The sequence below is a fragment of the Danio aesculapii genome, chromosome 8 (genome assembly GCF_903798145.1).
Source record: "Danio aesculapii chromosome 8, fDanAes4.1, whole genome shotgun sequence".
In the NCBI taxonomy this organism is placed as follows: Eukaryota; Metazoa; Chordata; class Actinopteri; order Cypriniformes; family Danionidae; genus Danio; species Danio aesculapii.
Window position 1 is genome coordinate 27,105,500 of NC_079442.1, and position 27,770 is coordinate 27,133,269.

The 27,770-nt window shown below is 37.2% G+C and overlaps 1 protein-coding gene and 1 long non-coding RNA gene across 2 annotated transcripts in view; both read right to left on the minus strand.

The window, feature by feature from the left end:
• sema3bl (sema domain, immunoglobulin domain (Ig), short basic domain, secreted, (semaphorin) 3bl) overlaps positions 1–27,770 on the minus strand; it is a 67,660-nt gene that overhangs the window by 32,775 nt on the left and 7,115 nt on the right. The window contains exon 2 of the mRNA XM_056463522.1: positions 9,768–9,925. Within this exon, the coding sequence (XP_056319497.1) occupies positions 9,768–9,925 (158 nt within the window). The remainder of the gene's footprint in view (positions 1–9,767; positions 9,926–27,770) is intronic.
• On the minus strand, positions 810–3,751 carry LOC130233472 (uncharacterized). Its single transcript, XR_008838210.1, has 5 exons — positions 3,222–3,751; positions 2,752–2,804; positions 2,064–2,123; positions 1,102–1,241; positions 810–989 (listed from the first exon to the last, which is right to left on the minus strand). It is a non-coding gene; the product is annotated as an uncharacterized LOC130233472 (long non-coding RNA).

Consider the following 27,770-nt stretch of genomic DNA (forward strand, 5'->3'; position numbering starts at 1 on the left):
CCAAACATATATACAGAGATTGCACATCCTGACACTTTAATTTCTCATGCGTCAAAAAGCAGTCTGGCACACAAGCGCTGTCACGTTCAGACCTCACACAGACTTTTGGGTTTGTTTGTACAGATCTGTAAACATTTGCGAACTGAACTGCATAAGTAATATGGTACTCTTTAGCCATTTTAATTATAAATGATTTGAAAATAAAAATCCTATTTTAATAAAGTGTTATAGAGTTATTTTATCCTAAAGTTCCTGTAGCATGTAGCAAACAATGCCATAGTCGTGGGTTCAGTTACTGGGTTATCAGATGTTTATAATAGCCTGTTTATAAAAGTCTCTGCCATATGCATACTCACTTAAAAAAGTTGGGTTAATAATAACCCAACAGGTAACCCATAGATGGGTCAATTTGGCACCGACCTTCTGTTGGGTTATTGTAACCCAATCCATTGGGTTGATAAGGTTAACCCAACAATTTGGGTTATAAAAATAACTAATTTGTTGGGTTATTTTTCCAAAAAGTGGCTTAACCCCTAAATAATAATAAATTATTATTATTATTATTATTAATAATAATTATTATTATTATAGTAGAAGCCATCTTTATATAAAAATAAAAAATACACAGCTTTTATTACATTGGCAAAGCTTTATTTAAATCCATGAATTTAGTGCCACATCTTTCACAATAACAAACGCCTGAGAGCAGTCTAGTTCATCCCCAAGCAGCAGGATAAGAGGGTTCTGTCTCTGTTGCTCCTCCTCCTCTAAGTACTGAACGAAATACAAGTATACACACATGAATTAAATAATGTCCAGCATTTATTGTCATAAATAATGCACCTATAAGTCGCAAATCAACAAATTCTTGTTTTTCCTCCTGGTATGAGGGCCGAACCATCTTGCTGCACAATCTGTATGGCAGTGAAGAAATGATAGCTGGCTGAGTTGTTAAAGCGACATCTCCAAAGTGGGATCTCCAAGGCTGTCTTTATATCAAACAGAAAAAAACACAATTAAACTCAAAACAAGACCCTCATATCAAAGGTGAAATGCTATAAATTGGGATTAAAACAGAGCTGTTATGCAGGATTGTCTCACCAGATGAAATGTCTGCTTGAACTGGTAGATCCAAGACTCTCTTCTCTTTTTGCAATACGAGAGGGTCCGCAGTGATGCATCTCCCCAAACCTCAAAAAGTTTCTTTGGTGTGTGGGTATAAAATACCTGTCCTGAGCAATCTAAAAATAAATAAACAAAAACAGCACTTAAATCCATGCCATGCAAACAGTACACTGGATTTATTGAAGGGATATTTTACACAAAAATGGAAATTCTGTCATCAGTAATTCACCCTCCCCTTGTTCTAAATCTCTCCTCAGATGAGCACAAAACATGATATTTTAAACAATATAGGTAACTAAACCATTCTTGGTCCACAGTGAAATTCCATAGCGTTTTTGTCTTCTGTTGAAGTCAGTCGGGAGTGGACTATTAAGTTTTTCATTTGCTTTGTCCTTTAAAGTTATCATTTGTGGTCAGCAGAAATAAATAAAAAATAAACAAAAATCAATCAACTACTTGAGGGTGAGTAAATGATGAATACACCCAAAAATCAGGGAAACACCCATACACTACGGCCAATTTAGTTTATTAAATTTACCTATCCTGCATGCGTTTGGACTGTGAGGGACATGCAAACTTCACACAGCAATGCCAACTGACCCAGCTCCAGAACATGATGGATTCGCCTCTGCTGCTGAATGAGGGTGTTTCACAGATTTTTGGATGTATTCATCATTTACTCACCCTCAAGTTGTTGATTTTTTTATTTTATTTTTTCTGCTGACCACAGATGATAACTTAAAGGACAAAGCAAATCTAAAACTTGATCGTCCCCACTGACTTTAACAGAGGAGAAAACGCTATGGAATTTCACACCAAGAATGGTTTAGTTACCTACTCCTCCATATACCAAATGATGTTCGCTCCAACCTTAAAACAGAAATTTTAAACTTGCACATGTACGCCGGACCAAATAACAACAAAAATAATGTATTTACCCAGTTTAGCAATGGAGAAAAGATAACTGGAAGGCTGTAAGTGGTCATCTCCAGGGGTACCTTAAACAGATAAAGAGAAAAAAAAAACTATAAAAATGCGCACTTTTAGCTGCAGAATTAGTCTTTTATGCGAGTTGTTAAGATGCATCACATTTGCAAATTTGGTGGGCAAATAAGGTCCATTTTACATGGTCAATTGTGCACTGATGTTCATCAGTGTGCTTAATTCTCATGCTCAGAAACAAGAGTCAAACTCTTGATCACAGATTTCTACTGAAATAACAGTCATAACGCAATAATTAATATAAATAGGTTAATGTCTGTAATATCTCAATTTGGTCAAATGTTCCAGGAGTGGAGTTCTGAAATTTCTGAACTGTGCTTAGACTCTAAATCAGTCATCTGTACATACCTGTGGCCTCATGCCTGATACAGTCTAATACCAAATTCACACTGAAATAAGGCACAGAAACACTTTTGAAAGAGGCATTTGTGTCTTTACACACTACCGGTGCTGTTCAGAGAAGTATAAATGCATTTACAGAAGAATTACAAATGTATCATTTGATTTTAAGACATATGGTGATGTAAAGACACCTTTACAACATATGATTCTGCTTAAGTGTGTGTATCTGTGCATTTTTACATCATGTACATATTACAAAATACAGAGCTGTTGTTTTCTCACCTTTCTCAACAAGATTATCAAGGAGGATTAAAGCTCGCTCTGTCCAGAGCAACCTACAATGAACAAACAAACAAAAAATAAAATAAACCACAAATTAACATGAGCTGACAGACAACATTTATCAGTTGAGTGGTCACAGCATCACCTGAATTGAAAAGTGGGCAAGGACAGTGTATGTTTAAGGGCTTAGTATTATTGTTTATTAGCATATATTACTATTACTATTATTATACAAAGCTAGCAGATGTTACAATTCTTATATGTATAATTTTTTAAGCTTATATTTAATTGTTGTATGACATATATAACCGATTAAACATTAATATTAGCATCTAACATCAGGGTTGTGGTTTCATCCCTGTATGTTAGTAGGAAAATATGTAGGGAAAATGCAATTTTCAGGGCCTTCAATATAGTACACACAAACAGTAATAATACCATTTACCTTTCAATAGTTAATAATCAAGTACCTTGAAATGGATCATGAATCCTCTTCTGATAAAAGATGATGTAGCAAGCTTCATGCTCTGCTCGTCCAGGATAAGTTTCTCACGTTGCGATCCATTCAGCGCCCTCTAGCGGCGATTAATAACCAATAATAATATAATGCTCAGATTCCGTACTTCTTGGGAAAACTAGCAACTTCCTGAACAAAATGTAGCACATATATGTGTCTATATTAGTATTTAATTGTTACAATATAGTTTCCTAGCGAAAGGACAGTGTTTTTAGACAACATAACATACCTTCAACAAGACTGGACGCGACTCCGGTTTGATGTCTCTGCTGGGTCCTAAAGACGATATTAACGGCGGAATATCTCAAATACGTGTATCATTTCTTCCAAAACAACTGTAGAGATGAACACAGAGGTAGAGAAAGCGTTTTTATCCGCATATAGATCGGCTATGAAGCGCGCACGCTTGTATCATCAATAATTAAGAGTCCAGGTGAAACAGATATAAAAAAACACGACACGAGGAGGCAATTTGATTAAAAAAATAACAATATTACTGCATTAGAACTTGCATGAACTTTATAACGCAAGAGCAGCATCACGTACGCATATTAATACAGCGGTTCTGTGTCAGATCAATCAGTTGACTGTTGAAATTTCAAAATTGTAACCCAACTGGTTGAGTTATTAAATAAATAACCCAATAAAAGGTTTAAAATAACCCAACAAAGCACCAAATATTTTTAACTCAACCATTGGGTTAAATAAATAACCCAACGTTTTTTAGAGTGTATGTAAAAATATTGTCTGGCTTTGTCTCACATGATAGTTACAAGGTTTGCTAATAAAATAAAATGTATCATTTAAAAATTATAATAAAATAAAGATCTCCAGTCTTAATATGATAAAATCATTAGTGAGTCATTTGTTGTTTTTTATTTACCCTTTCAAGGTCTTACATGTTCTGACATTGTCTAATCCGGAAACTGTAATCAACTACATTACCCAGCATCCTTCCTTTGCATGAACGCATTTCCTGTTTCCTTAATTAGTCATCACCCTATTCTTCAGGACACATTGGTACTAAAAATAATCCAAATGTGGATGTCATTGGGTCATGTTGAATGTAAAGGTCATTATTGGTGTTTATTCATTCATTTTCCTTCGGCTTAGTCCCTTTATTCATCAGCGGTCGCCACAGTGGAATGAACCACCAACTTATCCAGCATATGTTTTACACAGCGGATACCCTTTCAGCTGCACCCCAGTACTGGGAAACATCCATACACACACATTGCTGTGAGGCGACAGTGCTATCTACTGAGCCACAGTGTCGCCCCTATTGGTGTTTAAAACATAACAATACAGAGCAACTGTGTGAAAGAAAGGCTCACGTCTATTTGTTCTGGATACACCATGTTTATGTTTAACATTACCATCCTCTGTTGGCCATCAGAAAAACATGGTTGGTTAAGATGCATAGATGGCTGATCCTGGACCTGACAATCTGCCAAAAAGAATAAGTGAATGATTCCTGACAATGAACCGAGTTCACGTAATTTGGGAATAACAGTAAATACAGGCCCAACCGGGAAGAAGGAAGTCTGATCAAGGTTGAGTCATTTTCCCATTTAAAAACAACATCATGAATCACTGCTTGATTTCTGTGATCCTCCATTTCAGCTGAGAGGATTTACTGATACCATCTGCAGCACAACAATGTAAATTCACCCATCTACACATCCTCTTTCTTTTCTGGCTTTTGGTACATAAAAATACAACCTAGTGAATTTAAGGTGAAATTTATTCCACAGTATGTTTTACGCAGCGGATGCCCTTCCATCCGCAACCTAACACTCGGAAACACCCACACACTCTTGCATTCACACACATACACTACGGCCAATTTAGCTTATTCAATTCACCTATAGCGCATGTCTTTGGACTTTGGGGGAAACCGGAGCACCCGGAGTAAACCCACGCAAACACAGGGAGAACACGCAAACTCCACACAGAAAACACACAGAAATTGCAACTGGTCAAGCCGGGGCTTGAACCAGCGACCTTCTTGCTGTGAGGCAATCGTGCTACCCACTGCGCCAAGGTGACGCCCTAGCATTAATAAATATTGTATTATAATAATGTGCAAGTAATAGTAGTTTACAGCATTAGCAGGAGTGGATTTTTTACTGTTGTTAAAAATTGTAAACAGCGGTGACACAAGTGGTTAGCCCTGAATTTCGGAATGGCAGAGTGTGTGGGTGATTCCCAGCACTGGGGGTTGTACTCTATTTAATAACAAAGAAGCAACTGTGTTTAGATAAAAAACCTTGTTTCGATTTCTCCCCTCAGCTACATAGTTTAGATTTCTCTCCTCCTGTATTTTATGTTTGGATTTCTCCCTTCCCATACAGAAAATGTATCAAAACATAACATAAACATGGAGAAGCATTTTTTTTGAGCATATATCGTTTATAATATTTAGGCCTTAATTTAGCAGTTTATGTAGTATTGTACCCTTCTTCTGTGCATTTAATAATTGTTTCACTTACATCTAAGGGTATTACTCACTGAATCTGAAATTTTCTGAATCTGAAAAGTTTATTTATAAACTAATTTCGAGAGGATCACGTGCTTATGATTGCTTGTGGCTGGTCCCGCATTATGATTCACCAATCAGATGATATATAAATACCTACTATAAATACCAATCACATAAGTTCCATATCACAGCCATTTTCATTTTGAATATTTCCCCGATCCACCCCTACTTCTCCTCCTTTCATGGATGGGTGGCACGGAGGCCCAGTGGTTAGCACTGTTGCCTCACAGCAAGAATGTCACTGGTTCTACTCCTTACCAAGCCAGTCAATGTTTCTGTGCGGAGTTTACAAGTTCTCCCTGTGCTCATGTGGGTTTCCCCCGGGTTCCCCTGTTTCCTCCCACCGTCCAAAAACATGCAACTTAAGTGAATTGACTAATCCAAATCGGCACCATAGACATGCTCCTAGTAGGTAGTTATCTCTTAAGAGCAATCACTATCTGTTCATTAGCAACTACAGCAGGGGAGTTCTCAAGATCTACCTGACGTTAAACTCCGGGCTTGAGGATCTTATGAGCTCAGGGCTCTCTCCCGGGACAGAAGTGTGAACTCTTGAAACATCATAATTATGCACACTAGGTGTTTTTCCACTTTCACTTCGTTGCATCATACATACAAAATTAATAGCAGCTACTAAGATGCCCTTTGGAATTGGTATAATGTGCTTAGGAGGGGGGGGGGGGGGGGGGGGGGGGGGAATATGATCAGAAAATTGACTTTATGACCACAGAATTGACTCAATTTAAAAGCTGAGATTACTTAAAAATAACAAAAACAAAATTTACTGGACCGAAGGTTCACTACAAATAATGTTCTGTTAAGTTTCCCACTTAACATGTTCTATGATCTGTTTTTCTCCCACATAAACTGATAACAACAGGCTAAAATTTGATTCTTGGTATGTAAGTATTAATCTCAGTTCATCAAAATCTAGATATCAATACGTTCAGCCCAGCCCTAGTGAACCTGTGGCCAGTGGTAGTACAGTGGCTATACAAAAGGGTCTAACAAGGCCAAACCCGTCTGACCCTGAGCCAAAGGTCACGGGGTCACGACCTCAGAGGTGGCAACCACTGCCATGTGTCTGACACCATGACAATGCACTTCCTCTTCCTGTTCATATCGTTTAACAAGGCCACACACAATGAGACTACATACAAAAACAACCATCCTTGTCTTGGGTCTAGTGACTTGAGTCAAAACACATTCACATGAACAGAGGCTTTAATTAAGCTCGGCCACACACGCATACACAAGTTAATTGCATTGGGAAAAAGAGTCACCAAACCCTTGAGACAAGTAGAACCAAAGCACTTTAGCTTTTACAGTCCATTAAGTTCGATACTTATTTTCACACACAGAGGCTCTTCTCATTTCTCACAACTTTATTGGATAAACTACTCCACAAAACTGTGACCATAACATGAAAAAGGGCTCCAAACAACGAACGTGTAAAATCAAGCAAGACTGTTTATGTTTATGCATGTTTATAAGTGCAGTCTAAACAAGTCTTTGTCACAAGTGTGGTCAGTTTATATGACTTTAATGTGAGTTTGTGGACAGCTGCTTTTGTGCGATTTTTAATAAACATTCTGATGGGTGAGAAAAAAAGAGTTTAAAAAAAAAAAAAACAACACAAAGAAACTGTCTTTTTATTTGATTAAAGTTTTTAATTGGATTATACCAATCACAAACAAAATTTGGCATGTGCACATTTGTATATTTTTTTAAGCTTTTTTTGATAACAGGAAATTTGTTGTCATGTTGGTGACAAAAAGTCAATTTTTTCTTCTGCAAATAATGATAATAATATTAATAATAACAATAATAACAATAAAAATAATAATATCAATTAGAAATGCTCCGATTGATCAGCCAGAGATCGATATTGGCCGAGAATCACATTTTATGGCTCGATCGGTACTCGCCAATCTGGCCGATCTCATGAACCGATCACAGGTGTTTGTTTACGAGTTTACACCCAGAGGAATCAGACGTGCTAGTTGGAAAGCAAAATATTGGAATGGCCTTGCATGTATTTAGTCCTTTTTACATCGATTAGATATGAAGGCTCTGTGTTTTTGACAATATTGCAAGTTCACTAAAATCTGACTAAAACACAATTAAAACGTTAAAATATTTGAATAATATACAGTTTTATAATATACTTACTGCAATAAACAAATATGTATTTATAGGTGTGCATTTTAACATCTTATGCATCAAATATGCGTTCCAAACTTTTTCTTGATTGAGACATGTCGACTCTTCATCCATTATTTGCAGGGTTTCCAAATTACTTTCTTACCAATATTTTAATCTGTGTTATCTATTATTTTCTGTAAAGCTGCTTCTGACCATGACATGTCCACACTAAATGATTATAAGAGACATGTTCAAGGGATTATATGCAATATCCATCATTTATTCTCTTAGGTAAGGAAAGACCTCCACTAAAGTATCACACGTTATGCACTCATGCATTTTAAAGTATACACTCATGCATTATAAAGCTTGAAGCATTAGAATCTGTACTCGATATAGGCCGATCACCATGACAAGGAATCAGTACTTGGTATCTTCTGCAAAATTCCTGATCGGAGCATTCTTACTAATAATAATAATAATAATAATAATAATAGTAATAATAATAATAATAATAATAATAATAATAATAATAATGATAATAATAATAATAATAATAACTTTTGTTTACAGACGCCTTTCAAAGCGCTCAAGAAGACCTTACAGTATATAGCAAGCACATCATAAAAGCACAAGCAGTGCAAAGCAATAGACAAGATATACTAGTAAATCATTAAAAGCTATCCTGAACAAAAATGTATTTATCTGAGATTTAAATCGTGTCCACCTGGCGGATGTGCAAAGGTAGGGAGTTCCATAACTTTGGTGCTGCGATTAAAAGCCCTGCCATCAAATGACTTCATCTTAATGTTTGGAACAGATAACAATTCAGCAGAAGAAGGAGTGTGCAAATGAAAAAGATCAGAAAGATAGTAAATATGTTTAATAAATAATATTATTCATATTTAGTGTAGTATATTTTATTTATATAGTATATTTTATTTTGTATACGTTATACAAAAAAACACTTTTACATCAATGTTTTTTGTAAAATGTCATTCAAATTACAAATGAATGATGGTGGGTTAACAGAAATGTAGCTTTTAGCACTAGTTCTACCAGGAAGACCTAATGTCACGTCACTCATCACAATCAGTTCCAACCAATAGCCAAGAGACACAAGGAATATATAAGCTGTCCATTCATGCCATTCATTTGGTTGCAGATACTGATGCAGATGTTCACCCACCCCCACTAGGTTGACCCTGTCTAGGCGGCTAGGCTCTGGCCCTGCCTTCCTGCTTGGCAGTTGTAGCTGGATATAAAAGCTTCCAATTCAAGCTACAGACAGGGCCTCCACCAAAGAAATCCTATGTTTTGTTAAATGATACTTTTGTCAAATAATCCTCATCAAATAAATGTAATTCAATATCATATTTATCTTTCTGGTCTATCTGGTTGAACTGACATACTGTAAGGTAAATTGCCTTTCACACCCTTGCCCCTGCAATCGTTTTTCAATTTAAACCAACAGCTATAAAGATTTTTGACTAGAAGGATGGATTTGGAAGTTTTTTTTTACATAAATCTCTATGTGGAATTAAAATAATTCAGCTTTTCAAAAATTGCATCTTGTTCCATTCCTCTTCGCCTAGTTTATCAAACGTAAGAATGCATCATTTGTGAAACAGCCTTCACATACCCCTTACTAATCATGGGTAAAATATGTCAGCACAAGTAGGTGTCTGCTGATTTTATCTGTGTGTGTGTAGATAACAGTCTCCAGTAGTACAGAATGAAATACATGACACATCTCACTAAAAGACAGCTTATAATCTTCACCTTATCTCAATGATGGTGTGTCTGTGTTACCTCTTTAGCATCATGTGTGTGATCCAGTCTGAGTGAGTAGAGAACATCCTTCCCTCCCAGGAAAAGCCTGTCATGATATTCATCCAAAAACACAGCCGACAAGTGCAGATCTCCATGTAACCCGTTGAAAACTGAGGTACGATTTGTGGCCAGAAGATCTGTGGCAAAGGGAGAAAGAAAAAAGTGAATTAAGAATGACATGACAATGAGTACAACATTTCAGTTGAAAAATGACAATAAACGTGTCTCTGCTAGTCAAAGATGATTAACTTTATGAGGAGAGAACCATGATGAAGTGCAAAAAGAGGACGATCAACTTAAATCCAGAACAGGAGGGATGTGACTGATGCCATTCTCTAAAAAAACAAACCACTCTGTTTCTCTTGTTGTCAGTTAAATTTAATTGCGCTTTATTGGCGTGACTGTTTGCTCAAAGCTTGGGTTAAAACACTGTGGATTGCAAGGTTATGTCAGGACTATTTTGTAGAAGAGGTATTGTAACCAAACTTGGCGAGGTGACTTAATGATGACCTTGCTGACTCTCTTAGCTGTACACCTAACAGTAATTCTACAAAGTAATTTGTCCACATTGAAAGCAAAAATATTGTATTGGATTAATATAGATCAAATTTTGAACCAATAAGATTTCACTGTGGGTGGGACTAATCTGCTCAAAAAAAAAAAAGGAACCTAAGCAAAAAAAAAACACACTCAAAAAAAACATGCTGTTACTAGCAGTCACTTGTTGCTGTTAGAACAAAGATTTACATGAAAGAGATACAGTGTTCAGCATAATTGAGTACACCCCATTTTGAAAATGAATATTTGTATCTATTTCTCAGTGAATATAGACAATGTATTTTGGTGCAATCAAACAAAACAGGTTTATTAAACAGATATATTTATTAAAATTATATTTGTTATGAATTATAAGTCACCAAACATATTTAGAAATTGAAAGATGGTACAATTAAATTTAAGCTAAATATTGCAAAAAAAATACAACTTGCTAAATTTCAACAAATTTTTTCCTTTTTTTTTTTTTTTGCTTCTCTTGATTTTTCCTCATTTTTTAAATTTGTATTTAATATTTTTCTATAACATATAAATTTGAGTGTACTGGTTTAGGGGTGTTATTGTAAGTTATTTTGTTAGATAAGCTCCAGATTTGGCTGACAGTTCTTGTTAGTTTACATACTTTTAAGAGTACAGATATACAGTACAGGTGTACTGTGGAACCTCTCAGAATATGATGCAATTTTAAATTGCACATTAGAAATTTTCCCAAAGAAAAACGTTATCAAATGCTTAATATGAATTAATGCAGTAAGACACTGGACTCGCATTGAGGTCTCATCTCTGCCCGTATATGAATCATAAATAAGGTGTATTTTGAATTTGACTTTTTAATATTATTAAAATACTGCAGCAGGTGCTTTATGGATCGCAAACTCTTTTTCTTTAACCTTTCTTTTTTTTTTTTTACTTAATATTTTTTTTAATTCTTCTTTTTTAAAATATTTATTTTTCTTATTTCTTATTCTTATTTGAATATTTTTTATTTTTCTCGTTTTATTGGACAGTACAGTATTATGACAGGACATGAAATTGGAGAGATAGGGGGGGGGGGGTGTATGGGATCGGGAAACCTGGATTCGTACTTGGGACACCTTCAACAATGTTGCTCTGTGTCGGCTCACTAACCACTAGACCAGTGGTAGGGAACCTATGGCTCATGAGCCATATGTAGCTCTTTGAACAATAATACGTGTCTCTCCAGCTGTCTCCCTTCAATAATATTTTACAGCTTAAAAAATTATAACCGTCACTAAGTTTCCTACTGAAAAAAATATAACAATTCCTGATTTATTGTAATTTTTTTTACAGCAAAATGAATAAAAACTCAACATCAATAAAGGGCAAACAACTATGTTATCTACGCGTGTGCTTTATTTGCCCTTCGCTTTGCTCTTTTTATCAGTAATGGTAAAATATGATTTTTGTTCTTTAAAACTAGCCACAATTAAAAAGTTGCTGAATACTTTATTTTGAATGATTTGAAGTAACTGTGTTATTTTTTTTATATAATTATGCAATATTTGTTTATTTTAAATTGTGTTGCTTTTCAGAAAAAAAGAAGAGTTTATTTACCAGGATTTAATTAACTTGTCCTTTCTACATTTATGGACATGCTCAACGTGATACTTCATATTTGTTTATTTTTGAGTTGTGCATGGGGATAAATGAAGGTTTTGTTTAAACCTGTATTATTTATACACTGTAAAACCCAACAGTTATCAAATGAAATGAGTGTAGTTTACTCAAAATTTACTGAAAGTTAATTCTACTAATTTGAAAAAAGTTTTGAAGTAATACCTCATTATTTCAACTTAAATGGAGTAACTTCACAGTACTCATATAGATTCATTTTTTGGTTTATAGCAATCAGTTTCAGTTTGAGTTGCCTTAAATTATTGGGTTTTACAGTACTCAATTTATTCATTCATTCATTCATTCATTCTCTTTCGGCTTAGTCCTTATGTTAATCGGGGGTCAACACAGCAGAATACACTACGAGAACCTTTTTAACAATGTTCGTTCATATTAAAATTAAATAAATAAGGGATTCTTTTTTTATAAAATTGTGTCTTGTTTGAAATTTGGGTCACGTGATTCATATTTTGTGCTTGCGAACGTCTGTTAAGCGTTCATGGGCTACATTCACACTGCAGCCAAATGTGGCCCGACTCTGATTTTTCCCCCTCATGTGACTCAGGTAATGACAGTGTGAACAGCCCAAAACGCATAGAATCTGATCTTTTCAGTTCAGATTTGTGCCACTTTCATATGTAGTCTTAAATCAGACACAGATCTGATGTTCTGCAATGCGACCGCAGTGTGAACGGTTATTTCATGTGACTTTTACATAATCTTCATGCAACATGCGTCATCATTCTGTTCTGCAAACATCATCTACTCCTCAGCAGCATAGTAAAACGGCACACAGGGCAAATACTTTACTACAGAAAGTTAGTTGTTCATGCTGAAAAAAATTTGAAGGCAAAACTGGTGCTTGTTAACCAATCTCGTTAACGATTGGGGCACGGGTTGATTGCGAAGCCGTAGAAGGGTGTTGCAGATAGGGGATACGTGAACAAAGGAGAGGCACTTACAGTTTATGGATGAACTTTCTCTCCGAGAGAAAAAAAGGGCAGGTGCTCAAGCACCCAAACCCCCCCATCTGCATGTGCCCGTTGTTTATAATGTAGTAAAATGAAAAAACTCTGCAAACAGAAATAAACCAACTTCGCCTTCACAGTTCAGTCTGCGGCTGCTCATTAACCCTTGATGAGTTCACTACACCAGTGGTCAGAAAGACGCACCACGGTTGTCATAAATCACATATCATTAGTGTTTTCAATCACAAGTGACTTATTTAAGGTTTCAAATGCCGAAATACACATAAGTAGTAGCAGAACAATCCTTTAAAGTTCATGAAATACACCACGGTTGTCTGTGAAAAGGGCAATAATCAAATTAAGCATAATCTGACAACATGCTCCATACAGTATACACACTGTGTGCATAATTAGACATTTTGTGCTTTCCGTAATTGTACTTCTGCGCATGCGGGTCAGTTTAGGACCATGATCTGTTCACACTGCAAATCTGATACCATTGCCACATTTATAACATCAATGTGAACAGCTATGCAAAAAAATCAGATCTGAGAAAATCAGATTTGAGCACTAAGCCTCGCAGTGTGAACGTATAGCCATAGTGGGTATCGATGCACTCTGATTTTCACAGTGTATTGTGAGACTGAAAGAATTTTGCGATTGAGACAGCACTTAAAATGGTTGGCCACCTGATTAGTGAACTTGGGTGCTGATTGAGATGCACCCTGTGAACAGAATAACCCCCAAAAAATGTTGAAAAATGTAAACATATTATTATTTTTGAGATAAAAATGCCTCTTTGGGCAGTTTAATACTTTGCTCCCTGTAAGTTATGCACATGTACTGCGCACACACGAACACATTCTCTCGTTATCTTTCTCGACTATCCTGAAGTTCAGATCGACACTCCCTGCACATTCCCTTCATATAATGTGCATTTGGACAGAATAGGAGTGGAGAAAAAGCAGCCCAAGGAGGAATGAGGTCTTGTAGAGAGGGTGGCACGCGTCTAAAGCTGCTAATGGAGCGCCGCTCAAACAGAAGCCAAACAACAGTGCCAAATGTGAAACCACAATTATAAAAACGCACACATGCAGCAACAACAACCACAACTTCTGTATATAAATCAATTAAAATCTCTCTCTGCCATTTAGGGAGTTTACCAAAAGACTTTTAGATTTTAACAATCTCTGGCAAAGAGGTCAAAGCATTTATTCAAGCACACACACACACAGGTTTGTGTGAGGTACTGTGATCTAAACCTCAAATAAACTCATGGGCTGAACAAAAGAAAAGTACTTTTGTTCTTTGTTTATTAGAGCAATGTTGTGGTCAAGTTTCACAATGAGATATAAAAGCTTTTAAGGGTTTAGTTTTCCAGAACAGAATCTAAACAGTGAAATACTAACGCATACCCTCTGTTTCTTACTTACAAAAGTTTACAGAATCACAGATTACTGGTTATTCATCATTTAGCAGAAACATTTCATTCAGTGGGTACATACAGGAACAGTAACTGCAGTGAATTCATGAAGTAACCTGTGGTTTATTGCTCTATAAGACCACAATGATAGCAGATGAACTCAATAAGTCATAAATCAGCCCGTGTCCCCCATGAACACACACATGTGAAGGCAATTAAATAAAAACAAACACACATACATCCAGGAAAAAGAGTTTTAGATCATTCTTTTCCTTTCTTTTTTATCATAGTAGAAATGGGAATCATAAGTTGTGTTCCAAATAATGCACTATGCTATGAAAACACCAATTTGGATATTTTGGACAATACCAAACTCTTTATGTTTGAAGGATGGTCACTAAAATATAGCTTTATAAATCTACTGTAAACCTCCATATGATTTTTTCTGAGCCTGATTACAAAAGCCAAAAGGCAGTGAACAGTGAGAGGAAAAAAAAAGCCACACTGTTGTCAACTTTCTAGGAAAATATCTTCTGAGGTGCACATCTGCTCTGTACGAAGTCATGTGAATAGCACTAATCAAGAGTCTCAAGGGCCAGTACTATGTTTCTAATGTAGTTCAACCAGCAGGAACAAACCAAAATGTGTTGGCTTTATTGAAACAAAATCATTAGCCTGATAACAATAACCTTAAAAATAACCATTTATCGTCTGAAACCAACAATGTGTTGATATATTGAGCATCCAAACACTATGTAATCATGTACTATGTACTCAGCCACTTAGTGTATGAGCTATGTCAAGTTTGCTGTTACAAATGAGTGCGTGATGTGGGCTGTGCCATTCTTTTGACACATATTACGATTTCGGTTTGATTTGCGATTTAATTTTGTAGTCAAGCTTCAGCTCAATAACCTTTATTGTACCTTCTTACTGCTAAAATGCAGTGAGTGGAACTGAAAAGATATCAACTTCGATTAGCAAGCAACTCTGAAAATGTACTTTGCTTGCTACTAGGTTGAGTGTCACTGGCAATACTTTTAGTTGACTTTTTAGCAAGACGCTCCTCATATACCCGCCTGTGGTTCCTTTTTAGGTGCTGGTTGTTGCATTTCCTCGTGCTGTGGCAACAATTCTGCGACAGCTCTTACAAATTAGCTGGTTTTGTTTGGTGTCGATGAGTTTAAAACCAATATATTCCAATATTACCAACGTGCTGTTTTTGTTAGATATTAACTTGTCTATTAATGCTTCTGAAGCGAGAGATTCCATCACCCCACTCGTTCGCGCTTTCCTGTTTGTTTGTCCTGTTTAATAGCATAGTTTGGTTGTGCAATTATGATTATGCAGAATGAAAGTGTTCTCACTCAATTGGCTAATAAGATTTACACACATAGACGGCAGTCACGCATTTGCTCTGTGGGGGAAGTTAAATAATACGCGATTGAGATTCTATTTCAATTAATTGCACAGCCCTCGCATGGTGTTGAATTAGAATTTGTTTTTTGGTTGAACAACTATAACATTTTTTTACCTATATATGAAAAATTCCATGCAAATGTCAGTGAAATTCTTCTAAGCGAAAGTCTTTCTAAGTTTTTTGTGTAGCCTTCTATATTACAGAACTGTAAAAATACTCAAAGATGTCTCTGTCAATGTTTTCAAACAATTCAATTTCATTTACCAAAATCACACAAGATGCAATTTCACATGTCACGTCCATAACGAAGCTTCTTTCTCATAAATGCAAAAATGTAAAATAAAATTTAAAAATATGAATTTTGTTTTATAGAGAGCCAAATCATATGCCTTTGGTTGGCATTGTGCAATTTTAATGACAGATTTTTTACAAAGTATGTTGTAAACAGTAATCTTGCTAACTTTTTTGGTCACATCCATAACGCAGGTTTATTTTCCTCATTTAAAATATACAATTTTTTTACAGATTGATTTTTTTTTTTGATCCCATAACTCTGTGGTTATGGGACAAATATAAACAAATGTTTCAATATGATGTTAACATATGAAGAGTTTAGATGCAAAAACCTCCATCAAAGTCTCCATCAAAGTGCCATCTGGAATTTTCTTTTACAATGACCAATTTTTCAGCCTCTTATATTTGTATTCAGTTATTTCAGGTTAAAGGCAATGAAAGTAACACATTATTTGCCATTAAGGTGAAATGACTGAACCTCCTCATAAGAGCTTGAAACAAAGGGCTCATTTTAGGAGAAATTTTAAGATGACACTTAGAGGATTTTGCATCTGAACTCTGTGAATTTATGTTTCGAGTTTTTACTGAAAATATTCCATCTATAATGCTGGAATTGCTCATATGTAGTTAAAAAAAATCCAGAGTACTCAAAGTAAACACATATGAATAAAATATTGTTTTGTACATTTCATTCCCCTTACACGTTCCTTAACATGGGTGTCTATTGTCCCTGCTGTGTTCATTAAATGGTGTTTTTCATTTCTTTTCTTTTTGGCCCAGTTCAGTGTTTACACATTGGGGAAAACAAAGTACTGCAAAAACAATTCCAATCTCATTTGCAAGCTGTGTGTATACTGTACGCACAATTCAAATAGCTTTAAGATGATATAATTTGCATCATTTGCATTTCAGGTTTAAAAAACATTAGTTGGGCATCACGGTGGCGCAGTGGGTAGCATGATCGCCTCACAGCAAGAAGGTCACTGGTTCAAGCCCCAGCTGGGTCAATTGGCATTTCTCTGTGGAGTTTGCATGTTCTCTCCATGTTGGTGTGTGTTTCCTCTGGGTGCTCCGGTTTTCCCCACAGTCCAAAGACATGTGTTGTAGGTGAATTGGGTAAGATAAATTGGCCGTAATGTATGTGTGTGAATGCAAGAGTGTATGGGTGTTTCCCATGGGTGTTGGGTTGCGGCTGGGTAAAACATATGTTGGATAAGTTGGCAGTTCATTCCGCTGTGGTGACTATTAAATAAAGGGACTAAGCCGAAAAGAAAATGAATGAATAAATGAAGACATTAGTTCAAGTAGCTCTATTACACAGTTGAACGTAGCACTGTCAGAGTATTTTCATACAATGGTTAATTTGGATTGCGAAAGACCTGTGAGAAACTGATTTAACACGCTCTAAAGCTCCTATGTAAACTTGTATGTTGAACAAACAACACTGTAACATACATTTTCACCAGAAGGTATGGTGTAAATTACACAGGTAGTCTGGACTCTCTCCCATAGCTATGTAAATAATCTGCTCTTTTAAAATAACAGTGCACAATCACCAGTTTAATGACATTAAACGTGATAAAACAAACTGAAACTACACAGAGGTTTGGGTTGGCAATCACACACACAGCTGTCATCCTGCAGTGTGACAGTAGGAGGCTTTATGCGTGCCAGTACATGTGTAACACTTTGGAGCAGATCTAAGAATGTGGTGTAGTTGTCAGAATAGATGACGTACTTACAAATAAGGCCTCAGGGTTTGTCTGGTTACCACAGGCCAGCTATTAGATGTCGTAACTTCGCCATCTGCTGACAAATCCTCTCTTTCTATTAAGATGAATGGGAATGCTAATGGAGGATATTTCTAGGTATTATAGCTTCCTTTGTTATATACATACATACTTTATCGTTTTTAAAGGAACCCTCCACCTATTAAACAGTTGCGTTTTACCAATTTTGAATTTTGAACTTAGCATAGCATAAATCATTGAATCTTATTAGACCATTAGCTCCTTGCGCACACACAAAAAAATCATAAGAGTTTTAATGATTTTCCTGTTTAAAGCTTGACCCTTCTGTAGCTACATCATGTGCTAAGACCCACAGAAAATAAAAATTTGCTATTTTTAAGCTGATATGCCTAGGAACTATACTCTCATTCCAGTGTAATAATCAAGGGACTTTGCTGCTGTACCATGGCTGTAGCAGACAGAATGATATCATGTAGCTCTGTTACAGTACTTAGTAGCGAAAGATTGAAGCAGTGTACTGATGCTAAGAGCCTGTAACTGACTGCTAGAGCTCATACGCGTGAAAACGCTGCTGCGCGACAGTGTGTTTGTGTATGTTAGTGTGTGTGTGGGGACGTGATGTGCGTTTTCAGCAGTATAGTGTGGAAGGGGGGCTGTTCAGAAATGCTAGGTGAAACGCCAGTGTGGACGTGAATCGTCTTCATTCTAAAATGCCATTTTAATAATAAGTCGTATTAGTGTAAATGGGGCCATGTGTATTTTTCGCGAGCGGGTTGCCACTGCGACAGGGGCGGGGCAGAGGATCGAGATCCCGGCTCAGCATTGTGATATCTATCGGCCATCTGCAATGGACGACAGCATCTTCTGTCGAACCAACCCTAGTGACAGATTTTGTACCTTTATTTCTGAGAGTCATTCATTCATTCATTTTCTTTTTGGCTTTATCCCTTTATTAATCCAGGGTCGCCACAGCGGAATGAACTGCCAACTTATCCAGCACATGTTTTATGCAGCGGATGCCCTTCCAGCCACAACCCATTTCTGCGAAACACTATACCATACACACTCACTCACACTCATACTCATACACTACGGACAATTTAACCTACCCAAGTCACCTGTACTGCATGTCTTTGGACTGTGGGGGAAACCGGAGCACCTGGAGGAAACCCACGCAAACGCAGGGAGAACATGCAAACTTCACACAGACACGCCAACTGACCCAGCCGAGGCTCGAACCAGCGACCTTCTTGCTGTGAGGCGACAGCACTACCTACTGCGCTGCCTATTTCTGAGAGTGTCTAATTCGATTCAATGATTTATGCTAAGCTAAGTTAAATTGGCTCCCGCCAGAACCGCAAAATGGATTCTGAAAAATAAAAGAAGTAAAACTTAACTGTTTGTGACTTGAGCCTATAAAGTGGAGTGTTCCTGAGGTTAGTTTGCTCTAAAATGAAAATCCTTTCATTGTTAAATCACCACATGTCAGTATCCATTAGTCTTTCATTCATCTTCGGATCATAAGTGAAGATGTTTTGAAGAAATTTTAGAGATTTCTGTCATTGAAACCCAAAATGTTTGAAACTTTCCAGAGTTTTGGATGAACAGACTTTCAATGGAGGGACAGAAAACTCTCAGATTTCATTCAAAACATCTTCATTTGTATTCAAGAGTTGGACAAAGTTCTTAAGGGTTTGGAACGACATGAGGGTGAGTAAATGATAACAGAATTTTAATTTTGTGGCGAAAAAACCCAACAGTTGAGCTTATAATCTCATCTGTGTGTGATCAATGAGGAAAAAGAGGAGCTTGAAGACATGACAATGGCTAAACAAATTTAAACCAGAGTTTACAGGGTGTGTTGGAGTTGCAGTGACACATGCTGTAGATACAGCACAGAAAATGTATTCCTTTCCTCTTAAACTCTTTTCCTGACATCAGTAGGCTTTCTGCACAGTGGCACGCCACCAACTTTTCAAACAACCATTAATAACACACACATGCTCCTTGGCAATCTGGCCTGCCTTTGAGATTTTCGCTTACTGGTAATGAAGTGAATGTAAATGCAATGAGGGAGAGGTCTTGCATTAGAGCCGAGCGGGCTGTTTGCCTCCAGGATTGAGTTTATTCTCATTTCGTCTAAAGGGTCGCGTGTCTGTATGTGATTAAGAGACAGGGAAGGAAAGGAATAAAAAGATCGAAAGTGAGAAAGGATATATGAATATGTAATAAATGAATGCATCTGCCTCAGGAGGAATCATGTCCACATAGGAAGTTAATCATGTTCTCTGCTCTTGTGTAGACAGATACATTAATATAGAATATGTACTATTTCATCTGTGTGTGATCAGTATCAGGTTGATCTTTTGGGGGCTTCGGGCTGATTCTGTCAGCAGTTGCATATACAGTGGAACTAATTGATTACTGGTTGGTGAGGCGAGCAGCAGAAGAGACTGTTCACAGAGTTGAACATCAACAGGAGGATCTCATAGTGTCTTCCCCAGGCACTGAGAATAGACAGCTTTAAGATCTGCACTCTAAAACAGAAACGCTCTGCCAGAAACTGTCCTTCTCAGATAACAAATCTAATAAAGAGAGGACGTCAACATTTCACAGCAGGTTAAGGCTTAAACAATCCAAACAAGACCTTCATTAACATGCACAAAACGCATTTACTCTGATTTATAGTCCCTGTCTATAAGATTTTTGGGGGGTTTAGGTTCAACAAGGTTGTATTTGTTTTGCTAAACTTTTCTTTCGTTTTTTATTTAAAAAATATTATACTTGGGATGGCAATTTCTTTCTCTATTCATTTAGCCAATAAAGTAAATCAAATAAAACACAAGTTGTGTTATAAGCCATAGAACAAACCAACCAGCTAAGGTTAATCAGACCATACAAACTTTGATATCAACTAAAAAAAATACATAAAATCAGACAAAAGACAAAGTACAAAACTTACAAGAGAGACCTGGCCAAGGTTTCATTCATTCATTTTCTTTTTGGCTTAGTCCCTTTATTAATCCGGGGTCGCCACCGCGGAATGAACCACCATCTTATCCAGAACGTTTTACGGACCAGATGCCCTTCCAGCTGCAACCCATTTCTGGGAAACATCCATACACACTCATTCACACACATACACTACGGACAATTTAGCCTACCCAATTCACCTGTACTGCATGTCTTTGGACCGTGTGGGAAACCGGAGCATGCGGAGGAAACCCACGCAAACGCAGGGAGAGCATGCAAACTCCACACAGAAATGCCAACTGACCCAGCCGAGGCTTGAACCAGTGACCTTCTTGTTGTGAGGCGACAGCACTACCTGCGCCACTGCATCGCCTGGCCAAGGTTTCAGCCATACAGTAAAACAACTTTAAAATGCACAACACCACATAACATTTCATCAGTCCTCTTAACAAAAACAATCACAATCTTCCAATACCACTCTCATTTGAATCATTTTGTCTCGAAACTTCCGGTCTCATTCACTTCCATTCATTTTTAAACGTTAAAAACAGCTCGTTTTACTGCTTGGTGTTGCAAACTGATATTTTCTTATTATATTATTCTACTTTGTCTGTATTGTAATGCAAACACTTGTTTGTAGAGTAAGTAGTTTGACCGTTTTTTGCCGTTTATTATTCCTAGTCATTTCTCCCATAAGCAACTAAATCGGAAGCACCTTTAAATTCACCAAAAGACAACATTTTATTTAGTTTTAAGTCTCTTTGCAAATTATTCCATGTCAAAGGTGCACAATAAGATAAACTCGCGGTATATTAAAATGCAAACACTTGGAAGATCGTAGCTGGTTATTCCCAGAGCCAAGGCAAAGAAGAGTACAAAGATAAGCTGGAAGTTTACCTAAAATAGCTTTATAGATAAAAATATACCAGTTGTTTTCTACGTACATCAATGTCCAGCCCACCATCTCATATAAAACACGTGGCAATTAGTCACGACACTTGCAAATATCCACGTAACACAACGGAAATGTTTCAAGGGGACCCAAAACCATGACGCACCCTGCTGAGATATGGATATGTTATTATCCCGTGACTGTTGCTCAGTGAAGTGATTGGTGGTCTTTGAAAGGGGAGTTGTTTTTTGTTAATTTTAATATCCTGATTACACAACATAATAACAGTTTGTGTTGTGAGAATTTGCAACACGTGTGCTGTCAAATTGATGAAGATGGTTTCTTTATTTGCTGGTGTTTTTTGTAATTGCATCTGCTTTCTTAAATTACAACGCGTTAAGCTTTCTCGGCCACTGTAGTATCCAGAAATATGGACCTTTGTTAATCCAAGCATGCACCTAATGAAAATGGAGTGTTCTGAAATCTATACTAAACACGTCAAGTTTTGTTTAAACTTAGGTCTTGTCTTAATTCCCAAACTTCCTTTTGTGTTATTTAGTTATGATGACTTCACTATTATTTTAAAATATAGAGAACAGCTAATAATAAAGAATGAGTCCATAAGCTCAAGCATTTGCCTGGTAGTGTATATGCTCACATGCATAATTCTTCATAGTATCATAGTATCTGCCCTGTTTCCTCTAATTCTCTCTCAGTCGTTGCCTGTCTGTCTTCGTTTGTCACACACACTCACGTTACTTCAGGGCAAATCCAGCTACACCAGCTCTCACCGGTAAACTCATAAAAGCCCCTCTCCCCACAAACCCACTTTTTTGAGCTCTTTTTCTCAGCGTTTTCTTTTGTCAAACTCATTCTTTCAGTCCTTCAGTCTTCTCCTGCTCCTTGGCCTCTCTTGATCCCTTCTCTCCCCAAAGCAAGAGTCAGAACGTGAGGGTTTAGATAAACCCCTCTGGACAGCAGCCATGAGAGTCACTGCCTTCCCCTCTGTACAAACATGCACACAATGAGACTCCAGCAGCTTGAACAAACACTTGTTATGGCTACACACACAGACCCGCTGACTCGTTTACACATTTAGCAAGAAAGAAGGATTCCTTCTCACACAAATAATCTGTATGACAGTGGGAGAAATTCGTTCTGTCCACACCATTCCTCCTTTTATTACCCTCCATGCATTCTTTGCTTTCTCTCTTTGTTTCTGCTTTATCACCCTAATGTCTTTTTCTGCAGGCATGTTTCCATACATTAGTGTGTGTGTGCATTTCAAGGGCAGCTGTATTTGTGCAGTATGCTTGGGACCATTACAGCTGCAATTAAGTGTGCATGTGTTCGTGTGACGGCTCCCGAGGCAATCATCAGCTCAGGGGTTAAAAAAATCAAATCATACTTTAAGTGACCAGCAGCTGTTGTGGTTGTTATCAGTGCGTGTGATCACGTCCAGGGCTTGTGACCTAATTGCAGTGAGCTGCGAACTGCCCTCGACCCAGGAGGAAGCCGCCACAATGCTGCATTGTTCTGCTACGATACACCGCAAACCCTCGACTGACGCCACAAGGATGGAGGGAATGTGTGTTTTCATTAAAATTCCACCTGCGTCCATTTTGCGCAGTATAAATACTGTATTCTTGTCTGCATGTATGCTATACCTGTGTGAATTTGAGCTATAAACCTTCATTTCCTCAACAGGTCTCGGGTTTGCCTACCTATTTTTATAGCTTGACACATCATATTTTTTCTGTACTCCACTCGGACCTGCGCTTTAGAGGTTTGATTTACTGTTGCACTAAAAACTGTAATTTTGTCTAGTGTAAAGTGTAATTAAAATGTCACTTAATAAAACATTCAGGTAGAAATGCCTTATTAGGACAATACGATTTTAGCACATGATGATTTAGTCATGGTGATTTTTGGGATGATTGGACAAAAGACTTGGAGCTGATTTACCAGTACTTCTGTGAAAATTTCTAAAACAAATATAAAGATACATCATAGACTAAAGACTCGCTAGAAATTTTTGCTAAATCATACTTGTCAAAGCTATACTCTGACAAAGTCCCTTTAAGGCAGGTAATTTCACTCTGCGGCCATCTTTTAACTCCTCTATGGCAGTATGCTCGCCATTGCTCGGGCATTCTGTCTGAATGGGGAAACCTCAAATTCTTCAAAACTGTTTGCCAAGCTTATGAATACATTACATATTTGTAACCACCACTAAAATTAAACAACAACTGTCTCATAAGTTTAGTTTCTAAACGTTCGAATGAAACAAAATCTAAATATTTTCAGGTTGCCCAAGCTAATGCGCATGCGCATTTGAAAGAAACAAGATCACGACACTAACCTTATTTATGGTTGTGTTACACTCTCATCCTCTGAATAATGCGTCGCCTGATCGCACTGCTCTTCTAAAGTAATTCACTTGGTCTTGATGGTGAATCTCCACCAGAAATGACAGCAACTCTTTGTTTACAAGTTTACGTGTATTTGAGTAATTGCTGTCATGTGATGTGCGTTGGACAGAATGGACTGTCCCTCACGTTTGTTTCATACAGCTTACAAAACCAAAAAACTTTTGTTTTCAAGTGCACTTGGTTCATTTAATACATATTTCAAGCTATATGTGGATATATTTCTTATGTCTGTGAGCAAGCATTCACTGAGGTTCCAGTGTGTTTGTTGACCACCAAGCTGTCTTAAAAGCACATGTCTGGTCCGAGTTTTTCCCCCAGAGAAATCGCTGATTGGCTCCTCTATAGGCAGGGGTTCATTCGCCATATTAACCATTACACTGTTCCACATTCAAAACTATACAAGTGACATGTCTTGTGTATTCTATAGTCTTTGACAGTAATCATGCTTATTTAGAAATAAGACTGTGAGCAGTTGAATCAAGCTATTTTTTAAAAGATTATCATGTAGCTCTAGCAAGAATAAATAATTTTATCTTGTGTTGAATGGCAACCAATCACAATTTACAGGCCCCAAAAAAGACTGGCTTAATTAAAGTCATGTGAGTTTACCCACATTAGTATCAAAAAGAACCTCTCACAATTGGGGAAAAAATGGAAAAAAATCATTTTACAGTTGTTTATACAAAATATTGTTCAAATACAAGAGAATACAGTACATTATAATCTTAATTATAATGTATTTAATTATATTGTAAATGTTCAATTTAATAGTATATGACCATATGACCAAAGTGGTGTAAATGCACCTGAAATCAGTCATCAGTTATGACTTCACAACATACTGTATAACTTTAAACTTCCCAGGAATACCTGAACACCTCATTACAGACTTAATGCCATTGTAACTCATCTTCATCTGGGATGTATACACATTAGTGTCTATAACTGATCAAAGCATTAAAAGTTTCCTTTGAAAGATGTGTATTTATTACTTCAAATATTGTTTAATGTTAATAAACTGTACAAGTGCTGGCACATAAACAAAGTTTCCTAGTCTGTTTGAGGTTTTGCCATAGAATATGGGTACTGTAAACTGTTCCAGTGGGTTGAGGGGGGGGGGCTTCAGCCTTTCATATGTTGCAGAAATTACATTTGAAAAATTCTTGCATTTAAATGTTAAATTTTCCAATGATAAACAGCTCGACATTAAGATTTGGGAGCAATTGGAACTTATGGGGACACTTTGAGCTCCTGTGAGTTTTTTTTTCAAAGCAGATTGTAATGTATGATAACTATTATATGATAACTGTTTGATAACTATTATATAGTGATTTTTCACATTCAAGCAGTCTACAACAATTGAATGTGTATGGTAGGTATGGAAGTGAAATAAGGAAGATAAAGTAGTCTATGCTCTAGATTTGTTACTCGGACCATGCAACCCAGCGGAAGATACTTTGGTTTGTACAGCCAGTCATTTTGCACATTAATAGAGCAATCAATAAACAGGATGGAGGAAGCTGAGAGCATATGAGAAGCAGATTTTTCAAGATAAATGGCACACTCGCTTTCATAAGCAGCTGTTCAAAGCAGTTGTTATTTTGTGCTCTCCTGATTTGTCTTTGGTTACAAAATTCTAGATGGCACAACTGCATCTTTGTGCAGCGGGATTCTGATATAATTCAGTTTCAGTTGCAGAATCCCTCACAGCACCTTTAATATTTAGAGCAATTCCTAATCTAGCACTGCAATCTCATGGGAGAGTTTCACAACATCCACAGACGTGAAACTCTGTGGCCTGTTCTCTCAAACAAACGGTTCCAAGGAGTTTGGGATATTTAGGGAGTGAGAGAATGTGAACGAAACACAAGAATCATCAAACATTCTTTTAGTGACAGATTCTTTAGCCAGACCTCACAAACCCTCTACAAACATCTGGGCAACGCTGCAAAAATAAACTCATTAACTCATTCATGTAAACTAAAACAAACACAGATCCGCCCACCTCTGCGTCTCTGTGTATGTTCAACCGTAAAAGAGAAAAGTGTGCCAGTGTGTGTATATGAATGCTCGCGGGTGTGAAAGCAAGTGAGTGAGGGAAACCCTGTGTCTCCTCTTAAATCAGCACACACATTTCACAGACCAGAGGTCAGAAGTGACCCACCAATAGACCCTACAGATCCGCGCACACACTTTCTGCCCAGCTGCTGGCATATGCAGGCCATTCCTCATTTCCCATTCAAAACATAACATGCTCCCTCCAGACCAATCCATACAGCTCTGACAGCTTGATGAGTGTGTGCATGCTTTAGCCTTTTTGGTGGGCAGAATGATCAACAGGCGTTCTGAGAACCGTCAGTTGGGAAAATTTAAACATATGTAGTCCAAGTGGACAAATCTCTAGGCCGATCATTATCAAAGTTAATAGTGCGTCCGTGGAGAAGAACACAGGCCGATTACATGCAATCAGAGCTCCACGCAGGGACTGTGCGCGCATTAGATGACCGCAGTAAACTCTGCACAGATGCGCTCCAGTCACGCACTCACACTGCTGGAGGGAAACCGGACACTCGACTCAGTTTCTAATCATTAATGAAAACTACTTAAGAGGCACTGATAAACAATTAAACGAACTACTGCTACACATTCATGTCACCACCTTAACCCTATGGTAAAACAAATTATACAAAAATGAAAATTTCCTGTTAATTTATTCACCCTAAGGTTATCTAAGATGTAGGCATCTTATTTCTTCAGGAGAAACTAGAAGACCATTTTTAGCACAAACCATAGTTTTTGGACACTTAAATGCACGTGAACTGATACCAGAACTTTTAGAGTCTAATAAACATTCATTCATTCATTTTCCTTCAGCTTAGTTATTCAGCAGGGGTCACCACAGCGGAATGAACAGTCAACTTATCCAGCATATGTTTTAAACAGTGGATGCCCTTCCAGCCACAACCCAGTACTGGGAAACACCCATATACTCTCACATTCACACACATACATTACAGTCAATTTAGTGTATTCAATACACCTATAGCGCATGTCTTTGGACTGTGGGGGAAACCGGAGCACTTGGAGGAAACCCGCGCAAACACTGAATGAACATGCAAACTCCACACAGAAATGCCAACTGACCCAGCTGGGACTCAAACCAGTGACCTTCTTGCTGTGAGGCGACAGCGCTACCCACTGCACCACCGTCAAATAAACATATTGAGGGAAAATAAAATTAGAAGCTGTTGACTCCTGGTGAAACATTCAGGACTTAAATTGAGCAAAGCAACTAGTTGATATAACATTATTAACATTATTACCTGTAATCTACTGCCACAGCAAAAGGTCCTGATCACATTTACACATAATGAAGTGTGCGCATGTGAGTTTCACAAGCAAAATCACACCAAAATCACAAATAAGCTGAACCTGCCTATTTAAATCTTTCTGATAAAGTACTCAACATCCAGAATATGTAAAAGTAGGAAAAAAATAGCAGAAATAGTTACAGTACAATCATGTTGCTTCATAAGACCATAATGTATCATGGGTATTAATTTTGCCTGTATGTTTTTTGCAGTGCAGTTTTAGCTAAAATATCTTCTTTAATGTATACTGAGGAACAAAAGTCACCTG